We start from the raw sequence: 19,381 nt of genomic DNA on the forward strand, positions 1-19,381 counted from the left end.
GTTGTGTGGGCTTGCCTGTAAAATATGATCAGGCTGTAGAACAGAGAGCTGGCACATTACAGGCAGCATTGAACGTGGTTTGCCTGTGGTCAAGATAGGCTTCTGCTCAGGCAAGACAATGGCACCACTGCTCTGCCTTGCTCCCCACTGTCCTTTGCACCATACCAAGACAGAATCATAGAAAGTTTTGGGCTGGAAGGGACCTTTCAGGGATGAGGCTTCTACCACCTTTCTGGGCAACCTGTGTCAGTGTTTACCACCCCCACTGCAAAAAAAAATTTCTTCCTTGCATCTAGTGTGTATCTTAGAGTTTAAAACCATTGCCTCCTGTCCTGTTGCAATAGGCCCTGCTAAAAAGACTGTCCCAAACTTTCCTGTAGGCGCCCTTCAAGTACTGAAAGGCCCCAAAAAGGTCTTCCTGAAGCCCTTTCTTCAGGCTCAACAACTGCAACTCTCGCAGCCTGTCCTCACAGCGGAGGTGTTCCAGCCCTTGGATCACCTCTGTGGCCCTCCTCTGGACCCGCTCCAATAGATCTATATTTACCCCATGCTGAGGACTCCAGAGCTGAACACAACACTGCAGTCAGGGTCTCACCAGAGCAGAGGGCAGAAACCCCTCTGCTGAGCTGCTGCCCAGGTTGCTGGGGATGCAGCCCAGGGCATGGCTGGCCTTCAGGTCTGTGAGTGCACATTGCCAGCTCACGTCCAGCTTTTCACCCAGCAGCACCCCAAGTTCCTCTCCACAGAGCTACTCTCAATAAAAAGATAGTGCAGGGGCCTGGCAGGGAGGAGGGCATGAGAGCAGCTGGCGTTCAGCATTGGGGAAGCTTTATTCCTACCACGCGTTTCAGGGAGTGATCAAGCAAAGGGAGTGATCAAGCAAAGGGACTCACCGCTGCAGGGCCACCACCTAGCCAACAGTTGGACGAACAGAGGCCCGCGGCACTTTAAAGGGCGGCGGGCCCGCCCCCCGAGTCCCGCCTCTCGCCCCCTTCCATTGGCTGGCACCGCTATTTCTTTCGGCCCGTGTCACCGAGTCTTTCTTCTCTAGTCTTTGATTGGTCCAAGCGGCCTCCCGCTCGGGGACTCTCTCTCAATAGTGCCGCTAGACACTCCCGAAAAGAGCTCGCCCCCGCCCGGCTCTGGCGGTGCGGCGCTCTGCTTGAGCCACTCTTTAGGGACGCTCCCTGGACACGGGGAGCGGCGGGGCCGGGGCCTGGGATGGTGGGGCTGGGCCTCCGCGACTGAGCACCGTCGCCGGGGAGGCAGGGGCGGGCGCCCGCGGCGGGTAGGAGCGGAGCTGGCGCCGGGAGAGGGGCTTACAGGGAGGGGCTTGTGGGCAGGGGCGGCGGGGCACCTCAGCCCGGAGGGGTGGGCTCTGCCCTGGCCGCACGGCCTGGCTACGGCGGGGCCGCGGCCCTCCGAGGTGAGCGGCGAGGCCGGGGCTGTGCGGGACCCCTAGGGACTGTCGGATTCCAGCAGTCGTTTCTGAGCGAGCGGGGAGTCTGAGCGTACCTGTCAGGCTCCAGTAGCCAGCGCCTAGCTGCCCTTTTCGTGTAGGAAGACAGCTTCGTGCCTTGCCTGGGGCGTTGCGGTTCTTGGGTTACAGTCGGTATCGGCTTGGAGGTTACCGGTGGCCTGGGACGACCTCGGTGTTCTGAGCTTCTGCCCTGTCCTTTGCGAACGCTTCAGCGGGTCCCTCCTCTTGCAGCCTGGGAGCCCGGCTGTGGCAGGAGCGTCCAGAGGCGCCTTTGCCGATCCTATGCCGCAGAAAGTAACTTAACGTGTTGTTTTTTTCCCGGTTTCTGGATCCTTTAGTAGCCTTCAACATAGATAATGTTTATTTGTCAGCGTAGAATGAAGTCACCATGTACTTGATCTCTGGGCTTCGCTTGCTGTATTCTTGCTTGTTGAATGTGCGCCCACCTTCTAGAGTTAAAAAAAGCCCACCACGAAACCAAAACAAACCAGGATACTTAACTGCTGACAGACATCCCTGAGCTGGGATTCTCCCTGAGAGCTGTGGGTTATTGTTGTTGCTTCTGCTTTTGGTATTTTTCTCCGGTTGTTTTTAGCATTGCAGTTCTTTTCTCTTCCGAGTTTACTCCAGAGCAAACCTTGGAGAAAAGAGAGGTCTTAGATCACTGGTAGAAAGTCTCTATCCTGTGCGTTCTGAGGGTGAAATGCAAAATGCAACCATTAGGGCCAAACTGAAGCTTGAAGAGCCGTCTTAAAAAGGAAGAGAAGAAAAAAGTGTGTGTTTGTTGTTGTTGTTTTCTTTTCTTTTGCTTTTAAGCATTTATTGAAGTAACAGTTGTATTTAAGCATGAAGCTGGACAGTGCAGCTTTTACTTGCACTAATGTTTTAAGGAGCAGTGTGTAGTATGCAGTGTAGTATAATCTGTACTTGCAAGATTTCCTGATACTCTTTTCAGCAATGAAGAGAACTTTTTTTCTTTTTAATTAGAGCTGAAACTCTGGTAGTATGTAATTCACCTTTCTGTGGTTGGGTTTTGAGAACACACACAATTGCCAGTGATGTGATCCCTGAATTTCTTTGAGCTCTGATGTGATTATGGTGCCGTGGATGAAGAAACGACATCCCCTGGATGAGAGGCATTTTCGCTGCAGGTGGAGCCAAGCCTTCCCCAGCAGCTCTGTCACAGCAGCCTAAGTCATGTGGATGTTCTTGAACTGAGTGCACCTTGGGAGTCCAGTGCCTGGACAGAGAAATAAGCCTGTGCCAAGTCAGGCTGACTTCAGTTGTTGTGTGGAAAAGCATTTTATTTTGTTTTCTGGTGTATGGTGAATAGATGCACCTGCTACAAGAAGGAGGGAGACCGGGACTGCGGCACTGGTTTGCTTTTATGTGGCTGTGGGGTGATTTTATCCCCATTGTGTAGGCTGGGCTGGCTGCAGTGAGTAGCCTGGTGCAGGCAGGGTGTGGTGAGTGATCTCTTGAATATGCTCAGCTGACTGGATTTCTTTTGAACTAGATAGGGTGAGGGTTTGGACAGTGTGCTGTAAGGAGCAGTGTTGCTGGGAATGCCAAAGCCTAACCAGATACTTGCCATCAGCTTGTGGTCCTGTTGCCTGTAGCTGGTACAAAAGCATGATGATTGTGCTGTCTGGCTGATGGCTTTGGCTGCCCTTTCTTATGTTGGACTTTCTGTTGCTCTGCTTTGTGTATGCTCCATCTTGGGAGGAAAAATAGAATACTGATCCAGGTATTAGTACACGGGTGTAGCAAGCAGCCCAGCTGAGGTAGGGTTGATTCTCTTTGCCCTTTGAAACTTTGTGACTCGAGCCTTGCCGCCTGTGGCCAACTCATCTCTTTATCAGCAGCTTGCTGTTGTTGCATGATAGGGGTGGCTTCTGGGCTCAAAGAATGGAGTCTGTTTGTTCTTTTTATAAAGGAAGATCTTTTTCCTGGGTAATTTTCTTGCAACTTTATTCTTGAGCTCTTTTCAGTGGGACAGGCTGATCAAATCCATTGCCCCAGAAAAGAATAGTAGGAGAGGGCTATGGTTTGCAGTTCATGGTACTATGGTACCCATGCTCAGTGAGGTTTTTAATCTGCTCTTCTCCAGTTTCTCTTTTTTTCTGTGTTGCTTTTTCCTATGCTGACAAATGTGAACATCCTTATCTTTGCTGCTATGGAGAGGGTAGAGGAGTTTCAGAGGAAGAGAAAGGAGCAAAATTATTAATAGAAGTTATTTTAAATAGTGTTAATTCAGAGAAGTGAGAAGCTGAGGGGAAGAGAGGACATTTGAAGAGATAAGGAAGGTGAAAGTTTGTTAGAAGCTCTTGTAGAGCTGGGACTTTTTGACTCAAAAGTTGATCTTTCCAGGTCTGTGTGTTTGTGTAATGTGATCTCTCTTACGTAGCACAGCATATGGCAGTCACCAAAGAAAAGCCCCAGCTCAGTGAGCCTCTGTCAGCATGGATGAATCAAAAGGAGGGTTTGTTAGCTGAGGGTAGGATGATCCCCTTACCCCTCAGAAGACCTGAAAAGAGTCTTAGCTTCTGAAGAGAAAGAAGAGTCTGTGGCTGACAGTCTCGAGTGGTTTGAGGGGAAGGTGCTGCTGAACTCTGAAAGCTTAACAGATGATATGGAGCTGTGCTGATTCATTCTGAATTGTGAGTTACCCAGAACCTCACAGGGAAAATACCTTCTGAGTCCTCTCACAGAGCCTGTCAGGTTTTGCTATGGCATCCAGGGCTAAAGTCAAGCAGGGAGAGTATTTTTTCCCTGATGAATCCTGGATTAACTCTAGCACACAAACTGCTGGAGTGCTTTCTGACAATGTGCATCTGTAGGATGCCAACTGATATCTATTTGTGTGTGTGTGTTGTCTGTGACCACTTCTTTGTCAGGAGATGGGCTAGGACCTTCTGTTTGTAGTCAGCTCCTAGGCAGTCAAGTGCCTTAAGGGTGAGGCTTTCTGTTTAAGGGAGGGAAGAGCAGAGGATTTGCACGAAGTGATACATTAAATCAGTGGCAGGCTTAGTAAGGTAAATCAGTATATACTGATTTAATTAGTATATACTAAATCCTGATCTAAAGTACTGTGGGCTGTAGTCCACTTAAGCTCCAAGATAACCACAGAACCAACAGAGAGTGAAGACTGCTGGTGTAGTTTCTGCCAAAGTTGTGAGCATGAAGCACTCGGGGCTTATGGATCACATCTGTTTCCCTTTAACCTCTGGAGGGACAGTTAATATCACAGTAGTGTAGGGTCTGGGGGGTGGACAGATGGTGGAAAAGATGTGAATGTGCTCTCAGGGAAGATAGCACAAAAAAGTTTCATCAGGGAAATGATAGATTCCATGTTGTCATCTCTGAGAGACAGGAGAGGTGTAAAGCAGTGCAGGCAGAAGAGCTGAGTGCCATGGCTCCTCATGTTCTGACTTTACTGCTCTGCTGCTTGAGGGCTTGACCTCAGGAAACCCATTAGACAGGACTGTGCCTGGTTTTGGCTTTTGTAAGCTACTAGGGTTGATGCTGATCTGTGTCTGAGAAGGGCAATGCAGTTGACACTGCTGGATGCAAAGAAGCTGAAGGGCTTTATGCTTAACATGGTTTTAGGCACTGTCTCTTCAGAGCCTTACTGTCATGTTTAAAATCAGAATAGTTCTGGCATCTTGCAGAGGGTTAGAAGAATGACTTTGAATCTTGGCTTTTGCTGGTGTTGTCTTAGGGAGATGAAGAGTCTGTACAGTCCCCATAGGTAACAGCATGTGAGGCTTTCCCTGTTCTCAGACTGCAGGGTTGGTAACAGCAACAAGTTTTAGGTAGGGGCCTTGATTTTTTTTTTCCTTTGCAATAGTTGAAATAAAATAATTGACTGTAAGTCGATCTTGGGGGCTACAACAATAATTGTTTGGAACAGCAGGGTTTCTGTCTCCGTCTGATGATACCATGTATTACTGCTGGCTCTCAATTTCTTCTATGAATCTGTCAAAGCTCAAAAAAAAAATCACAGCATTTAATTCAACATGGTATTACACTATTTTGAAGGTGCTTGTTACTCCGATACAAGATAGGTTTTTGTGCTGTCCACCCTAATGGCTGTGTGGAGAGTGAGGGCAGGTGGCATTTTATTGTGTAATCCCGTCTTTCAGATGATGATAATTGGCGGCAACAAGCAGGAAGCAGTTGTGCAGGGGCCTAATGGCAGGGATGTGCTCTTTAGCTCTGACTCACAACTGATTGAATGTTGCTTTTTGTCTCTTCTGTGGTTGACCTGTGCTGGGTTGGACCTGAGCCAGAAGGAAGGCAGGATGTTCCGGTCCGTGATGTCTGTGATGAGGTTCACAGTGTCTGACAACATCACACATTCCACTGGCCTGGTGACACCACTGGATAACGTGACAGCTTTGTGGCCAACAGCAACACAGGCAATCAATGACACCAACATCACTGTGCCGCACAAGTGCCTGTTGTTGCTCTATGAGGACATTGGGAAGTCCAGGTGAGACAGAAGAAACGAGATAATGATCCGCCCCTGGCTCAGGGGAGAGAGCTTGGTTGAGAAGGGACTGGGGCTGGTGTCTGCACTTCTAGATGCTGAAGAACAGGACAAAAGCTGTTCTCTTTACTTTTGCAGGGTCCGCTACTGGGATCTTCTGCTCCTGGTTCCCAACGTACTTTTCTTTATGTTTCTTCTCTGGAAACTGCCCTCTGCCAGGGCCAAAATCAGGGTCACTTCCAGCCCAATCTTCACTACATTCTACATACTAGTGAGTACCACTGTGCTTGTGAAGTGATGAGTGAGTGCGTTTTATTACTACTCATGAGCTACTGGAGAGAGAGCCTAGACCAGCTCTCACAGAGAGAAAATCCATTTTTAATTGAAGGTGTGCTACAAGTAAACACAGGTGGTTGGTTTGTTCACTATCTGAATTCTGCTTTCCACAGATTCTGGGACTATATCTGCTGGATGTGAGTGGATTTTGTTCTCCTGTGGAGATTTCCTCCTCCCCCCCTCCCTTTTTTTTCCCCCCCTTCTTTTGTTACTTTGTTGTCTTGGAATCCAGTATCTTACACTTTCTTTTCTCCATGCAGTAAGTAGCATGTGACACAAAACCAGCTTCTCACTGAAGCAGTGAAAGAGAAACGTGGGAGAATTGTTTATGTGAAGCTGTTTCAGAGCTTGACCATCTGCTGTAGAAAATTATTTGACAGGGTTCTGGTTAGCCTGAGAATGTAGAACCCAAACCCAGTTTGTTTCTCTCCTGCCATATCAGTGGCTGCTGGCTTGATGCTCTTCATGCTTCTTAAGATGGAAACAGAATATATAGGTAGTGCAGTTCTCAGAACATCTAAGATTTTGTTCTCTCCCCAGTCAAAAAAGTAAATTCACCTAAATTTGCTTTAAAATACTGTTCAGAAGCTTTATTTTAGTGCTTTTTATGATTCTGGCTTGCATTAGTGCATGGCATAATGTGCTTGCTTTTCTTTAGTATGTTGAGTACAAGTTTATAGAAGGCAGTGTGTGTTTGAATTGGGCTGGAGGCCTGGCATGTCAAAACTCAAGAAGCATCAAAACCAAATCTGAACTTAGCAGCCCCAACTAAATCTCTGTTGGGAACACTTGTTTGCTCTTTCAGGCCTGGAGTGTGAGCACTGGGCTGGTGCAGGATTTTGGGTGACCAAGTGTACACAGAAGTGGTCCAAACTTTTGAAAACATTACCAGTCCTTTCCAATCTGGATTTAAACCTTCCTTTATGCTTCCAGTAATGCACATGGCTCAGTGGGGAGTTCATGCCAAAGGCTTTGGAAAGTGAAACTCTTGATAAACCAAGGGGAATTAACAAGTGAACTGACTTTGTGATGTTGACTTCTTCAAGTCAGAAAAGCAGAAAGTGATGAAGTGGCCTTAGAGGAAAACAGTTTCATTCAGTTTGATCTTCTGGAGCATGTTACTGGGAAATGAGGATGGAAGTGTGTTCTGTGAGAATTTCCTCTCAAATGGCTGTTTGTCATGTCTTGTAGGAATGCTTTCCTGTGGAGCAGATATTAAAGCTAATAGATGAGGCGAAGTCTCAGACTACTTAGGGAAAGCAAAAAGGGTGTGTTTTCATCTTGTATGCCTGGTAGCTGCTCTAGAATATTTTGTTCAGGGACCCTTCTTCTTTTTCAATGTTTTGTCAGAGTTTTCCACCCCAGGAGAGGGTGGTATATTATTCTTTCCTGCCATTTGCATCCCTTCTTCCTCTAAGGAAGAAATACTCAGCTGCAGGTGGCTTATTGATCACTTCCATTCTACAGACACTTTAGAATCAGCTTGGACTCTTCATTCCTTGACAGATTTAGCTGTCTCATACCTGCATCATTAGAATTAGCCTGTGCCTCACAGAATTTTACTTGGAAAAATCTGCTTTCTTAAGGGATAAGTCTGCACAGCAGAGGGTAGATATATCCAACCGAGCTCTTAATTGCATAGTATGGCTGTGACAGCGCAGGAGTTGGTAAATTAGCCTTACTGAGCTCCCTGCTGTCATGAGTTAAGTATCTCTATGTTGCACTGTGCATCAGGGTAAGATGTTTTAAAGCTGTTGGTTGCAGCTGACTTTCTGCTGTGTTCCTGAGCATTGTCAATGTTGAGAGAGAGAACTGTGGATTTTAGCTTTATCACAGACCTGAAGTATGGTAGTCAGGTGAGTGACTTCTGTTATCTGATGTGAGTGGTTTGTTCAGTCATTTGATCTTGTCATTTGGAGGGATGTGGGTTTTGTCTAGTTTTTCTCCTTCCCTGCCTCAGTGGTCTGTGGGAAGACTGCTTGCCTGTAAAGATACTATTGTAAGGAGGGGATGAGACCTCTTCAGAACTATTTAATCTGACAGTTGAGGAGATTTATTCCTTCCTAAACTCTAAACCAGTGCTCCTACATCTAACAGGCCTGAGGAATCTTCTTCAGCAAAGTAATCTGCTGCAGGAAATCCTTAATACACATCAGGTTTGAAAGATGACCTGGAAATAGCATTGCAGAAGGCTTTCTGGTCACTACTACATGATGTGCCTTTTAGACATGAGCTGACTTCTGGTATCTTTCTGTGTAGGTATTTGTGGTGGCTTTAGTCGGCATTGCTCGTGCTGTTGTCTCCATGACTGTGAGTGCCTCTGATGCTGCCACAGTTGCAGATAAGGTAGGTACCATGCTGTTTTCTGCAGTTCTGATCACACCAGTCTGCTGTGCTTTCCCTTTTATATCCAGTCAAGAGGAACGTGGGTTTGTTGGGGTTTTTCTGCAGTATTCGTGTACTATGGAATCCTGTTCTGATAGCTCTTATCTAAATAGTCACAACATCCAGGGCTGTGAAACAATGGACTTCCTGAAATAGGCACACAAATAGTGGCAGCAAAACTTTCCTGTTGCTGGGATCATCTAAACATTCAGATACCTTTAGTGGCTAGGCAAGACCTGGGCTGCTTTGTCCTTGCAGTAGTTGAGCGGCTCTTGGAAAAATGTTAAATTCCTTTGCACTGAGAGCAAATCAAACTGAATGTCCATTTGAGACTGATAGCTGAATGTCCTTGTAGCCACTCTGAGCACAAGGTGAACCCTTAGCAAACAGGAAATAGCTTTGTACGTGCTGTTCTTTGTGGTCATTTGACTTTTAGTCGAGTATTACCTAAAACAAAAGGCTCTGGGGGTAGAGGAACAAGAGCCACCCATAGTGTATAGGTTCTTCTGGCTTTTTCTGTGGGATTGGTCTGGTTGTTTTACTTTCCCCTTTACTGTTACCTGTCAAAGCATTGTAATACACTGCTTGTTGTCAGTGGCTGGGTGTTTGTAGCATGTTCATTCACTTCTCAAATAGATGTAGGTCTGGGATGCAAATAATGGAGAATAGGTGAGAAGGTGTTTTTTTTTTCCCCCAGCTCTGTTGGTGTTGCTGCTAAGTGCACCTGGCTGGGAAGTCATGCAGTAGAACAGATACTGTCAAGCTTTTCTTCATGTGAACGTATATTTTATCATTTTTCTTTTGTTTTCTCTCATATACACACTGTGTGTGAGGTTCCACCTCAACATTAGGAGAAACTTCTTTATGGTGAGGGTGATGAAGCCCTGAACCAGGCTGCCCAGGGAGGCTGTGGGGTCTCCTCTGGAGACTTTCAAAACCCACCTGTATGCATTCCTGTGTGGCTTGCCCTAGGTAATCCTGCTTTGGCAGGGGGGGTTGGACTTTGATCTCTAGAGGTCCTTTCCAACCCCTAACATTCTGTAGTTCTGTGGTTCTGTATTTTCTGAGCTTAGAAATCTCATCAAATGCCTCTAAATATTGTGTACAAGAGAGTGACACTCAGTGATCAGAGGAACAGGATTAATAAACCAGAATCTGGGTTATTGATCTAGGTTTGACACTAATTTATTACATGACTACCTTGAAAGTTGCCTCACCTGTTGATTTTTTTTTTTTTAAATCTTATTTCACCTCAGAAGACATGGGAAGTGGGAGGGCTTTGGAGTTGAATATACTTTAAATTCAGGGACTGGTGGCTTTGGAGGAATGCAGAAAACTGAGTTTGTTCAGTCATAACTGTACTGCAGAATCTACTGCTTGACCCTAGTTACACTTTTGATGTCTTCTGGGGTTTGTGATTCTTTGGAATACAGCTAAAAACACCTCCAAGGCAAGTGGCAGATCCTCAAGTGTGGCAAAATAGCCATTTCCTCTCTCGTGTAGGCATGCTCTTTGTTTGCTCTCACACAACTGGTCTGTTTCACAGGCAAGGACAGGGCTTGGAACAAGCATGCAATTGGTATTCCTAGAAAGCACGTGGTAGGTTTGTGGAAATGACCTGCTCCATTCAGAGGCTGCCATCCCCTGGAGCAGAGAGTGGAGTTTCGCTGTATCAACTTATGACTGGTTCCTGGCTCCATCTAATTGCGTTTATCTGGTTTCTTTTATCCTTCAGATCCTGTGGGAGATCACAAGATTCTTCCTTCTGGCGATTGAACTGAGTGTGGTGATTCTAGGCCTTGCCTTTGGTATGTGTCAGGAGGTGTTTCAGTGCTTTGACTGTTTCCTATTCCCTTTCTTTACACAGAGGCTGCGTCTATAGCTTTGTGGAGATAGTGATTCTGTCAAGTGAAGGACCTGTAGAATAAAGACAAAAGACAAATTGGGGAGTTCTAGTTAGAAATGGCTGCAAGCTTGATGGCTTTTACAGATCTGTGGCTTGTGCAGTGTGCTTTGTTTGTCCTGCAAGCACGTGATGGAGTGTGCAGTTCAGGTGAAAGACATACACAGATGTCAACAGTCTGATCTTTGCTTCAGTTCCATTTTATTGAAGATTGTGCTTTTGGGGGTCCTTCGTCCCCTGCTTGATTGGTTTGATTCCATCCTGGCTTCATTCAAATGCTTTAACTGTACTTGCAATCTGTGACTCTACTTTGAGTTGTACAAGTAAAAATGCAGTTTGGAGCACCTCTTCCTGTGGGCCAGAGGTAGAGGAGAAGGGTTGGTAGGCATCGCTGTTGTGTCTGCCAGTGGGATAACTGAGCACAAGTTCTTTCATCTTTTGAGGGCTCAGAATTTGGGTTGGAAGGAGTTTCTGGAGGTTTAGATCTAAGCCCTTCTTTCCTATGCTAACCCAATCTCCCAGAAACTTTTTTCTTCCTGAGAATAAACTTCACAGCATCTCAGAGTACGTGATACTGGAGTCATTCCTGACTTGGTTCTTGGGTGTGTGTTTGTTTTGGGTTTTTTTGTTAAACCCAGTGGAAGAATTCAGTTCCTTTCTCTCTGTTAGTGTGGAATTCTCTGTGTTAGGGGGAAAGCAAGCACTGTTGTTTTCAAGGACTATTTTGTCTGTGAAGGGCTCGACTCCACAAACAGGGAAGCAATTTATAGCAGTTCAGTGAACTTTAACCTTCCCTTGACGGCCTCTGGAATTACAGATGTTTTCCTGTATTGGAGAGAACTGATTTTTATCATGAGTCATTGCTGTGGTTCTTAATTCCAGGTCACCTGGAGAGCAAGTCAAGTGTGAAACGTGTTCTGGCAATCACTACAGTGCTGTCTCTGGCGTATTCTGTCACCCAGGTGGGTACATTGGAGCAGAAGAATTAGTCTTTGCAAAAGAGAGGACTTCACCTGGAGCTAGGTAGTTAGGTGTGGGACTCCTATCTGGCAAGTGTCAGCTTTACTCTTTGGATGAGGTTTTAGTGTAAGACAGGATGCTTGTGGCAATGAATCAACATCCCCAGGGTACACCAGAGTCTATCTCCTGTCCTTTTTGTGGCAGGAATGGCTCAGCCTTGTAAAGTATAGACTCTCCCTCTTCCAACACAGCCTAGGTGAAGAAAGGTGAGGTTTAGATGGATTGCCTCAAGTGAATGTTGGAACAGGAGCGAGATTTTTTTTACACCTGAGCCACAAGTTCTGAATCTAGTCTGAAGTGCCATGGAAGGTGGATGAGAGATCTGAGGTGTTTGCCAGATAAGGGCAGTGCGGTGAGTCTCTTGTCTCCTGACTCTGAGAGCTCTTGCTTCTCTTCACACTAGCAGCTGGCTTGCTAACTCAGTTTATTAGCTGTCTCCATCTCTCTGAACAATGCAGTATGTGTCTGGGATGTGTAAGTGGTCAGCCCTCTGTCTCTATACTTGGGACAGTGCTAGAACAACACAGAGCTCTTTGTTCCATGACCAGGCTCATGTTGCGTAGGCAATGAGCTGTTCGTTACCATATGATAAACCTGGGGAAGCCTTGTTTAATGTCAAGGGCTGGAGCTATACTTGGGTTCAGGAGTGCTTACAAGCTCTTTTCTCTCTCCACTCTCTATTTATGTGGTAGCTTCTCTTCATACCATTTTTCAGGAGTTTTAAGTGAATGAGAGTGTCCTTTCCCACTTCTTCCACAAGTGTGGGCTTCGTATATTCTGGAAAGGCCTGCTTTAGAGATGGAAATGTAACTCTATTTCAAACAGACAATTGCTTGCATCCCCTGTCCCTTCAGTCTCTCTTCTGGAATGCCACTGATGCTCATTTTCTTCAGATGCAGATTCCTGCCACTTTTTTCCTCTCCCTTGTTTTCAGTTTCTTCTACTTTCCCTGTGTGAGCTTGATCTAAGCAGGGCAGTGGTTCATCTTAGGTGGCACATACAGCTGTGCCTGAACTTCTTTAGACACAGTCATTGTCCATTGTTGAGGATGCTGGTTATAATGGAATTATGTTGGTGCCTCTTCTCTTCTAGGGCACCCTGGAAATCCTGTACCCTGATGCCCACCTCTCAGCAGAAGATTTCAACATCTATGGCCATGGAGGGAGACACTTTTGGCTTGCCAGCTCCTGTTTCTTCTTTCTGGTAAGTACTGGACATGTGTTATGCCCTCTCAGAGCTTCTTTGTAATTTCCCAATGGGGCAGGGAGGATGATTTGTGTACAGTAAGGCCCTAGTGCTCCTCCTGCCCCATACAGTGCAGCACTGACGCTTCTCATGCAGCTGGGAAGCTGGAAGCAGTAAAGGTGAGGTGGGAGTGGTGTGAGCTGTGGCAGCTGAATTCTAGCTGAAGGCAGATGTTCTCCCTTGTTTCTCAGTGAGTAGCCTTTTTGTGCTGGTGTAGATGAGGTGTGGGACCTTCACATGTGCGCCATCTGCGCTGGGTTTAATATCGGGAGGTCTGTGCCTCTGTCTTGAAACATCCAGGGTGTGTGTGGCACCATTCCTGCAGAGGTGCTTGAGTTCTGTTGCCAAGGAGCCATGGAACAGTTATTTGTCTCAACAGGTCTATTCCTTGGTGGTGATTCTTCCAAAAACTCCTCTGAAAGACCGGATTTCTTTGCCCTGTAAGTGACCGCAGTGTCTTCCATAGTACAGATGCAGACAGTGTCAGAATAAAACATAGGTGGGAGTAAGAGGTTCCTGTACGTGATTGTGCTGCAGGTGCATCCCACTGTCTCAGGGTACAGGTGCATGGCAGAGGATTGCTAAGTTATCCCTAGGAAAAACAGCATGTGGTGCTTTTTTGGAGAGCACAGTAAGAGCAATTACTTTGCTACTTCAGTAGCTAAGCATTCCCTAAAGAAAACCAGATCTACTGCTCAGTTAGTGCTACAGATGTAAATATATAAAGTTCAGAAAGTCACAAGAAATGGCTTCCTAATAATAGCTTCCTTTGAAATGCATGAATGATGTTAAAGTGCACATGCTGGTCATCTCCTGAGGAAGCATGGCTAATTGTGAGCTGCTTAAGTTTTTTCTTTACACTTACTGTATTGAGGTGCTTCTCTGGTTTTTCTTGTTGCTGCAGAGTTATCTGAAGTTCTTGAATAGGGAGAGAAGCTGTTACTGAGCTGGTTGCATTGGGCTGTTCTGTCTTAAGTAGTGCTGGCCTCTGGGTGGGGATCCTCTGGAGGAGTGGATGTGTGTGGCACATGCCTCAAGCCTGACCTACCCAGTGTCCAGCATATCCTGCTTCTGTCCAGGTCTCCTGAGCAGTTTTGCTAGTGCTGCTCTTTGGGAGAGTTCAGCTTCTGGTTCAGCTGTGGGGGGGTCTTTTGTTTATTTTTCCCACATTCAGTTGTGTGACTGCCACTGGTTTCAGATGCTTGCCTGTAAAATCTTTGCAAGTGTTGCCATGACCACATTTTCAGAAGCCATCTATACACATGCAGGATGATGTGGTTTAGTCCACTATACCTGCATCAATCCTGCCAGCATGGGAAAGTTTTAATTCTTCAGGAGTTGTTAGATATGATGGGGAGGGGCTTCTGTTTGATGGAGATGGCAAACCAGATTTGCACTGGGCTTGTTCTTACAAAGTGAGCTTTATCTCTGTCCATGCCTTTTCCACAGCCAGGAAGAGTTTTTATGTTTATGCTGGAATCCTGGCACTGCTGAACCTGGTGCAGGGCCTGGGCAGTGCTCTTCTCTGTGTGGATATCATAGAAGGACTGTGGTATGTATGCTGGGGGAAGAGGCCTACAGCCCAGTTGATCATGTTGCATAAGACTGTGCTTCATCACTGCCTTTCCCAAGAAAATAAACTTGTGCTATGTTCCTCTGAAAAAATAAAGCTGTTTGGTCTGGTTTGTGCCCAAAGACCTCTAGGTGGTCAAGAAATTCACAGGGGAGAGGTCTGTAGAGTTGCATGCTCTGCAGTGTTCTTGAGGTGGAGAGGAAATGCCTGGCCATTGGCTCATGTTTTTTAGGTAATTCAATGTTCTGTTTGCTAGAAATGGCCTTGTTCATATCTAGAGTCTCATTCTTCAGGGTCAGTGTTGCTTCTGAGAGTCAAAATTGGGAGCACTGAGACCTTGAGTCTTGGCAGGGTTCCCTCTGACACATGTTGATGACAATGTCTGTTTACTTTACATCAGCTTGAATCTGTTTAGCACAAGACTTATTCTCTGGAGGGAAATTAGATCATTCTAGGGGGATGTGATTGGTGTTACCCAGCTGTATTGTGCTTGAGTGCCAAATTCCTTCTTCCCTTTTGTTGTTGACAGCTGTGTTGATGCAACCACGTTCCTTTACTTCAGCTTCTTTGCACCTCTCATATATGTGGCATTCCTGAAAGGCTTCTTTGGGTGAGTAGCCTGGCACAGGAAGTTACAGGGTGTAGACTGTCATTTAATTGTTTTGCACTCCAGTTCTCCCCATCTGTAGAATAAAGGTAATGGCTCCAGTGCCAGATAGGGAACCACTTTCTCCTTTCTGGCCTTGAAGTTTTCCCTTGTGTGATCCAGAGCTGTTTGCTTCTATCCAAGGCTCCTTTGCATGCAAAGTAGAGCTGATAGCTATATTCCTCTCAGACCACTCTCAGTACCACCTCTCAGTGGTAGGATTACCACTTCAGTGTCTGTCTTGTTTGCTACGGAGTTTTCCCACTGTCGTTGTTAACTTAATTGTTAGTGAGAGCTTGAATCTCGGAAGGTCAAATGGTCTTCTGGGTGGTGTTGTTTTGGAGTAGATTTGTAGAAGCGATTTAGGGGTTAGGTTAACTCTGCCTGAGGACTCCTCTAACATGGGCCCAAGGGCCACCAGTTAAAAGCTCTCGGGAGTGTGATTCCTGGGTCGGGGTTGCCGCCACGTGGCCACTTGGAGGAGATGCATCTTGGTAGGGAAAACAGTGGTTCGGTGAAGGTTTTAGCTTTGCTCATCAGCAAGAAAGAGCAGGCTTTGAAATAACTACGAACATAAAGTGCTCTTAAAATATCCAAATGTGCCTCTGCCGCCTTCTGAAATGAGAAGGGAGTAGTGCCTGGAGTTAGAGATGGTTACTGCTAACCCACAAGTGTTTGTGTTTTGGTTTTCCTGATGCATGCAAGTGGAGCTTGAGGTGGACCTGTTCTGTTGCTATCAATAACCAGGTTTCTGTGGAGTCCCAGTGGTGGTTGGATGCTGTTGCCCTCAGTAATTTGGAACTTCCAAAGATGAGAGCACCTTTCCTACACTGGAGTTGGGGTTTTGCCAATTCTATTCCTCTTAGGTGACTTAGGCTAAAACTACATTTAGCGTTACCTTATGGCAGTTGCTCTGCTAGGTGTATTCCAGGCCTGAAAGCTAATATATTTTTAGGGTCTGAATACAGTATTTCTTAGTGCTGCTGAGTTTCAGTTAAGGGTGAGTGGCTGTGATACTACATTGCTTAACCACACATTTGAAACTTTTCATCGCTCCAGGTCTGAACCGAAGATCCTTTTCTCCTACAAATGTCAAGTGGATGAGCCTGAGGATGTGGATGTGCACCTGCCCCACCCTTATGCTGTTGCCAAGAAGGAAGGAATGGATTCTGGCTTCTACTCAAGCACTCAGATAGACACCACAGCTTACCTGGATGACGTGGCCTCCATGCCATATCACGTGGGCAGCATCAACAGCATAGACAGTGACCGCTGGAAAGCCATCAATGCCTAAAGCAGGGCTACCTGCTTCACATGATGTCTTGTTCCTTTCCTTCCAAACTCCCTGATACCACAGCTGTTAGGATGTCCACTGGAAACCTGGCCTTGGCTATCTGCCATGGCTTTCTGCTCTTCCTTAGGATTTCCAGAACCTATTGTGGAACTGAGTTGGCAGCCCAAATCCTGTTGAAAAGAACATTTTTGTTTCACTATCTGACAACAATGTAAAACAGTCTTCATAAAACCTATAAACACCGAACCTTCCTGTTCTGCCATGTTCCAGATGTGAATATGACCCAGAAGACAGGCCTGCCTGGCACCTCTTCCTTTTCAGTGACTGAAAACACTTGTCTGCCAGTTTGGGGAATGGTGTGTTTAGGGATCAGGATGTTGATTTGACTGCTGTATTGTACATATATAGAAAGAGTTTGGTAGGTGAAACCAAAGATGGTCTTTGTGGGCATTTTCAAGCAGCATGGCTGCCTGGGTCTTTGTCATAGTGCAACAGCATAAGTGGTGATGGTGTCTGAAGAGGAAAGCTGTTGAAAAAGAGAAAGTTGGGCTTATCTCTGGTTTCAGCTAATATTGATGGAAATAATGAGTTGCAGTTGCTAGGGGTTAAAAGGAGTGTTCTGAGTGAGTGAGAACAGAGGTGTTAAAAGGAGTGAACTCTTCTTTGTGCCCTAGCAGCGTTTTGCTTGGGTGGTAGCTAGCAGCGTGGATGTGAACTGGCTGAACAATAGGGAGACAAGGACAGACAGTGCTGCTGTCTAGCTGACCTGAAATAGTTGTGAAACAGTCAGTAGAGGTTGTACTCAGTGGAGGTTGTACTGCTGTGCATCTGAACTCGCAGGAAAATCTAAGTAACAACACTGAATCAAGGCTGAGCTTCAAGAAAAGCAATGGGGTGGGTGCATTTTCTGTCTGCATCCTGCTTCATGGCTCTGGCAGGGTCTTGGAGAGTGCTGTGATAGAGGAAACTGACTCTGCAGATGAAGGCTCCAGAGATGTTCAGGTGCTTGAGGCAGAGCAGAAGCTAAGCTGTCAGGAACTCAAATACCACAGATGTGCTAGGATCAAGCTGGCTGGTGTTTTAAGTTGGCAGGCAAGTGGGAGATGGATGTGTTTCTTTGACAGTGTCCCTTCTCTTATGTTCAGATCCCTGGACTAGTGCTGGTTTGAATGGGTTTCATGTCTTGATATGCTTATGTGCATGTGGAATGTGGTTCATTTAAAGACCATCTGGAACTTCTTATTAACCTCTTCCATGCTGGAAAAGGGACTACTGTTGTCTGAGCTGTCTTGTATGCAGTTTCAAGACCTCATGTTCCAGTCCAGGGACTGTTCAGCTGAAAGCTGCATCAGGCTGGTTTCTGGGACATACTGTGCTCTCCAAGGATGAAGAGGTGTATTCCTCAAGCTTTGGGGGGTGCTTTCCTACCTGAGTCCTCCAGGTAGGAGGTGATCTGCTATAAGCAATAGCAACTTCCCATTAGGTGTGGTGGAAAGAGAATTTGAAATGTCTGGGGACTGTGTAAATCTTGTCCCAACTCACTGCTTGTCCTGAAGAATACTGAAGTCACTTTCTGAGAACTTGTCATGCAGGGTGCAGTGTGGAATTGTGTGTTTGGATCAGGAGCAGGTGGGGGAAAGCATTGGTTACCAGGGTAAGAACACGAAGTTCATATTGGTTGCCAAAACTATGCAGGCCCTTTGCTTATCTCTTTCTGTTAATGAGCAATGCAGCCTCTCTGTTCTGCCTGTGGACTTTGCTCCACAGGCCTCTAAGTAGCACTGGCACCTTGAAAACAAACACCTCCCCCTTTTAAAAAGACAAAAAAAAAAGTACTTTTGAGGAAAAAAGGCTTCCTTTTGTGTGAGAGCTGACTTGTCTCGTGTAGGTCAACAGCCTTTCACTCTTCCCCTCTGTGCAATGTCTGTGTAAGGGCTGGACAAGCAAGTGGCCAGCCTAACCCTGCCACATCAGCAGTGTTCTGTGCTGCTCCTGTCATTTGCATTGGCCTGAGCCATGCATGCTTGTGTACTCTGAAAAGGATGGATGAGGGTGCCAGAACTGCCCTGCTGCTGCTCCTAATGCTGCTTACGACTGATCTGAGCTGCCGGTAGAAAGCGTGGGGAAACCTGCAAAGCTTCCCTGAAGCTGGTGAGCCTTGGACAGCGCTGAGATAAGAAGGTCTTGAAGCAGTTGAGAAACAGAGGAGCAACTGCTTTGCCATCCAAAGGAGTATTTGGTGGCTCTCAACACCCTGACTGAGTGGACTTCCCTGCCCTCCTTGATGTGAAGAGCAGGTTATGAATTTGCCTTTTTGTTGGCTGAATTCAGTGCTGAAGAATCACCCGTGCAGGTGGTCAACATGTCCATCCTGTCCTTTGCTGGCAGGACTCCAGTATTTCTGGAGTGTCCCATGTTCTGCTGCTGAGGAGCTTCTGTGCTAGATCATGGACTGATCTTCCTCCTGTTGTATTTGTATGTATATATAATGCCATATTCAAAATGGACCTCAAGCAGGAGTATTCTGTGCAGAGGGGAGGGAAAGAGGAGCAAAAAGAGAGAAAATATAGAAAAAAAAATGTGTATTTTTGTTTGTTAAATAAATAAAAGTAAGTTTGGCATAAATGGTCATGCTTGCTTTCTGAAATGATCCATCTTACGGAGAAATGAAAATAACTTTCAGTTTCTAAATCTATGAGATAATAAAAGAACTTGATGTCCTTTTGTTGGAGGTGGATTTTTCCTTCTTGGAAGGCTATTACTAGGGCAGCAGATGATTGTGCAGAGAGTGGTCTCCAGGTCTAAATGACTGACTGTGAAGCCTTTGACTTTGCTGTTCCTGGGTGTTTTGGGGGTCTTTGCTGTAGGATATCTTTCTCTGTTGCTTGGGAAATGTAGAAGTTGGAACTGATTCCAATTTACACCTTTCTCTGGGCTTTGAAATTAACCCAGAGTCAGGACTGATTTTGTGCTGCAAGATGACATGGTAGCTGCTGAGGTAACACTT

General features: G+C 46.1%; 1 protein-coding gene across 4 annotated transcripts; it reads left to right on the forward strand.

Moving 5' to 3' along the window:
- The first annotated feature begins 1,184 nt into the window (after nt 1–1,184).
- On the forward strand, nt 1,185–17,164 carry TPRA1 (transmembrane protein adipocyte associated 1). 4 transcript variants are annotated; one of them, XM_054162829.1, is made up of 11 exons: nt 1,185–1,288; nt 5,776–5,975; nt 6,111–6,243; nt 8,568–8,654; nt 10,429–10,501; nt 11,479–11,558; nt 12,709–12,819; nt 13,241–13,301; nt 14,311–14,413; nt 14,964–15,044; nt 16,140–17,164. In XM_054162829.1, the coding sequence occupies exons 2-11, from the start codon at nt 5,785–5,787 to the stop codon at nt 16,372–16,374; spliced, it is 1,155 nt and encodes a 384-aa protein (XP_054018804.1). In that variant the 5' UTR covers nt 1,185–1,288; nt 5,776–5,784; the 3' UTR covers nt 16,375–17,164. The 4 variants fall into 4 exon arrangements, with proteins under 4 accessions (XP_054018804.1, XP_054018799.1, XP_054018803.1 ...); XM_054162824.1 differs by having other exon boundaries at nt 1,208–1,288; nt 5,773–5,975; XM_054162828.1 differs by lacking the exon at nt 1,185–1,288 and adding an exon at nt 1,337–1,426 and having other exon boundaries at nt 5,773–5,975.
- The last annotated feature ends 2,217 nt before the right edge of the window (nt 17,165–19,381 follow it).

This window comes from Dryobates pubescens, chromosome 1 (genome assembly GCF_014839835.1).
Source record: "Dryobates pubescens isolate bDryPub1 chromosome 1, bDryPub1.pri, whole genome shotgun sequence".
Classification (NCBI taxonomy): Eukaryota; Metazoa; Chordata; class Aves; order Piciformes; family Picidae; genus Dryobates; species Dryobates pubescens.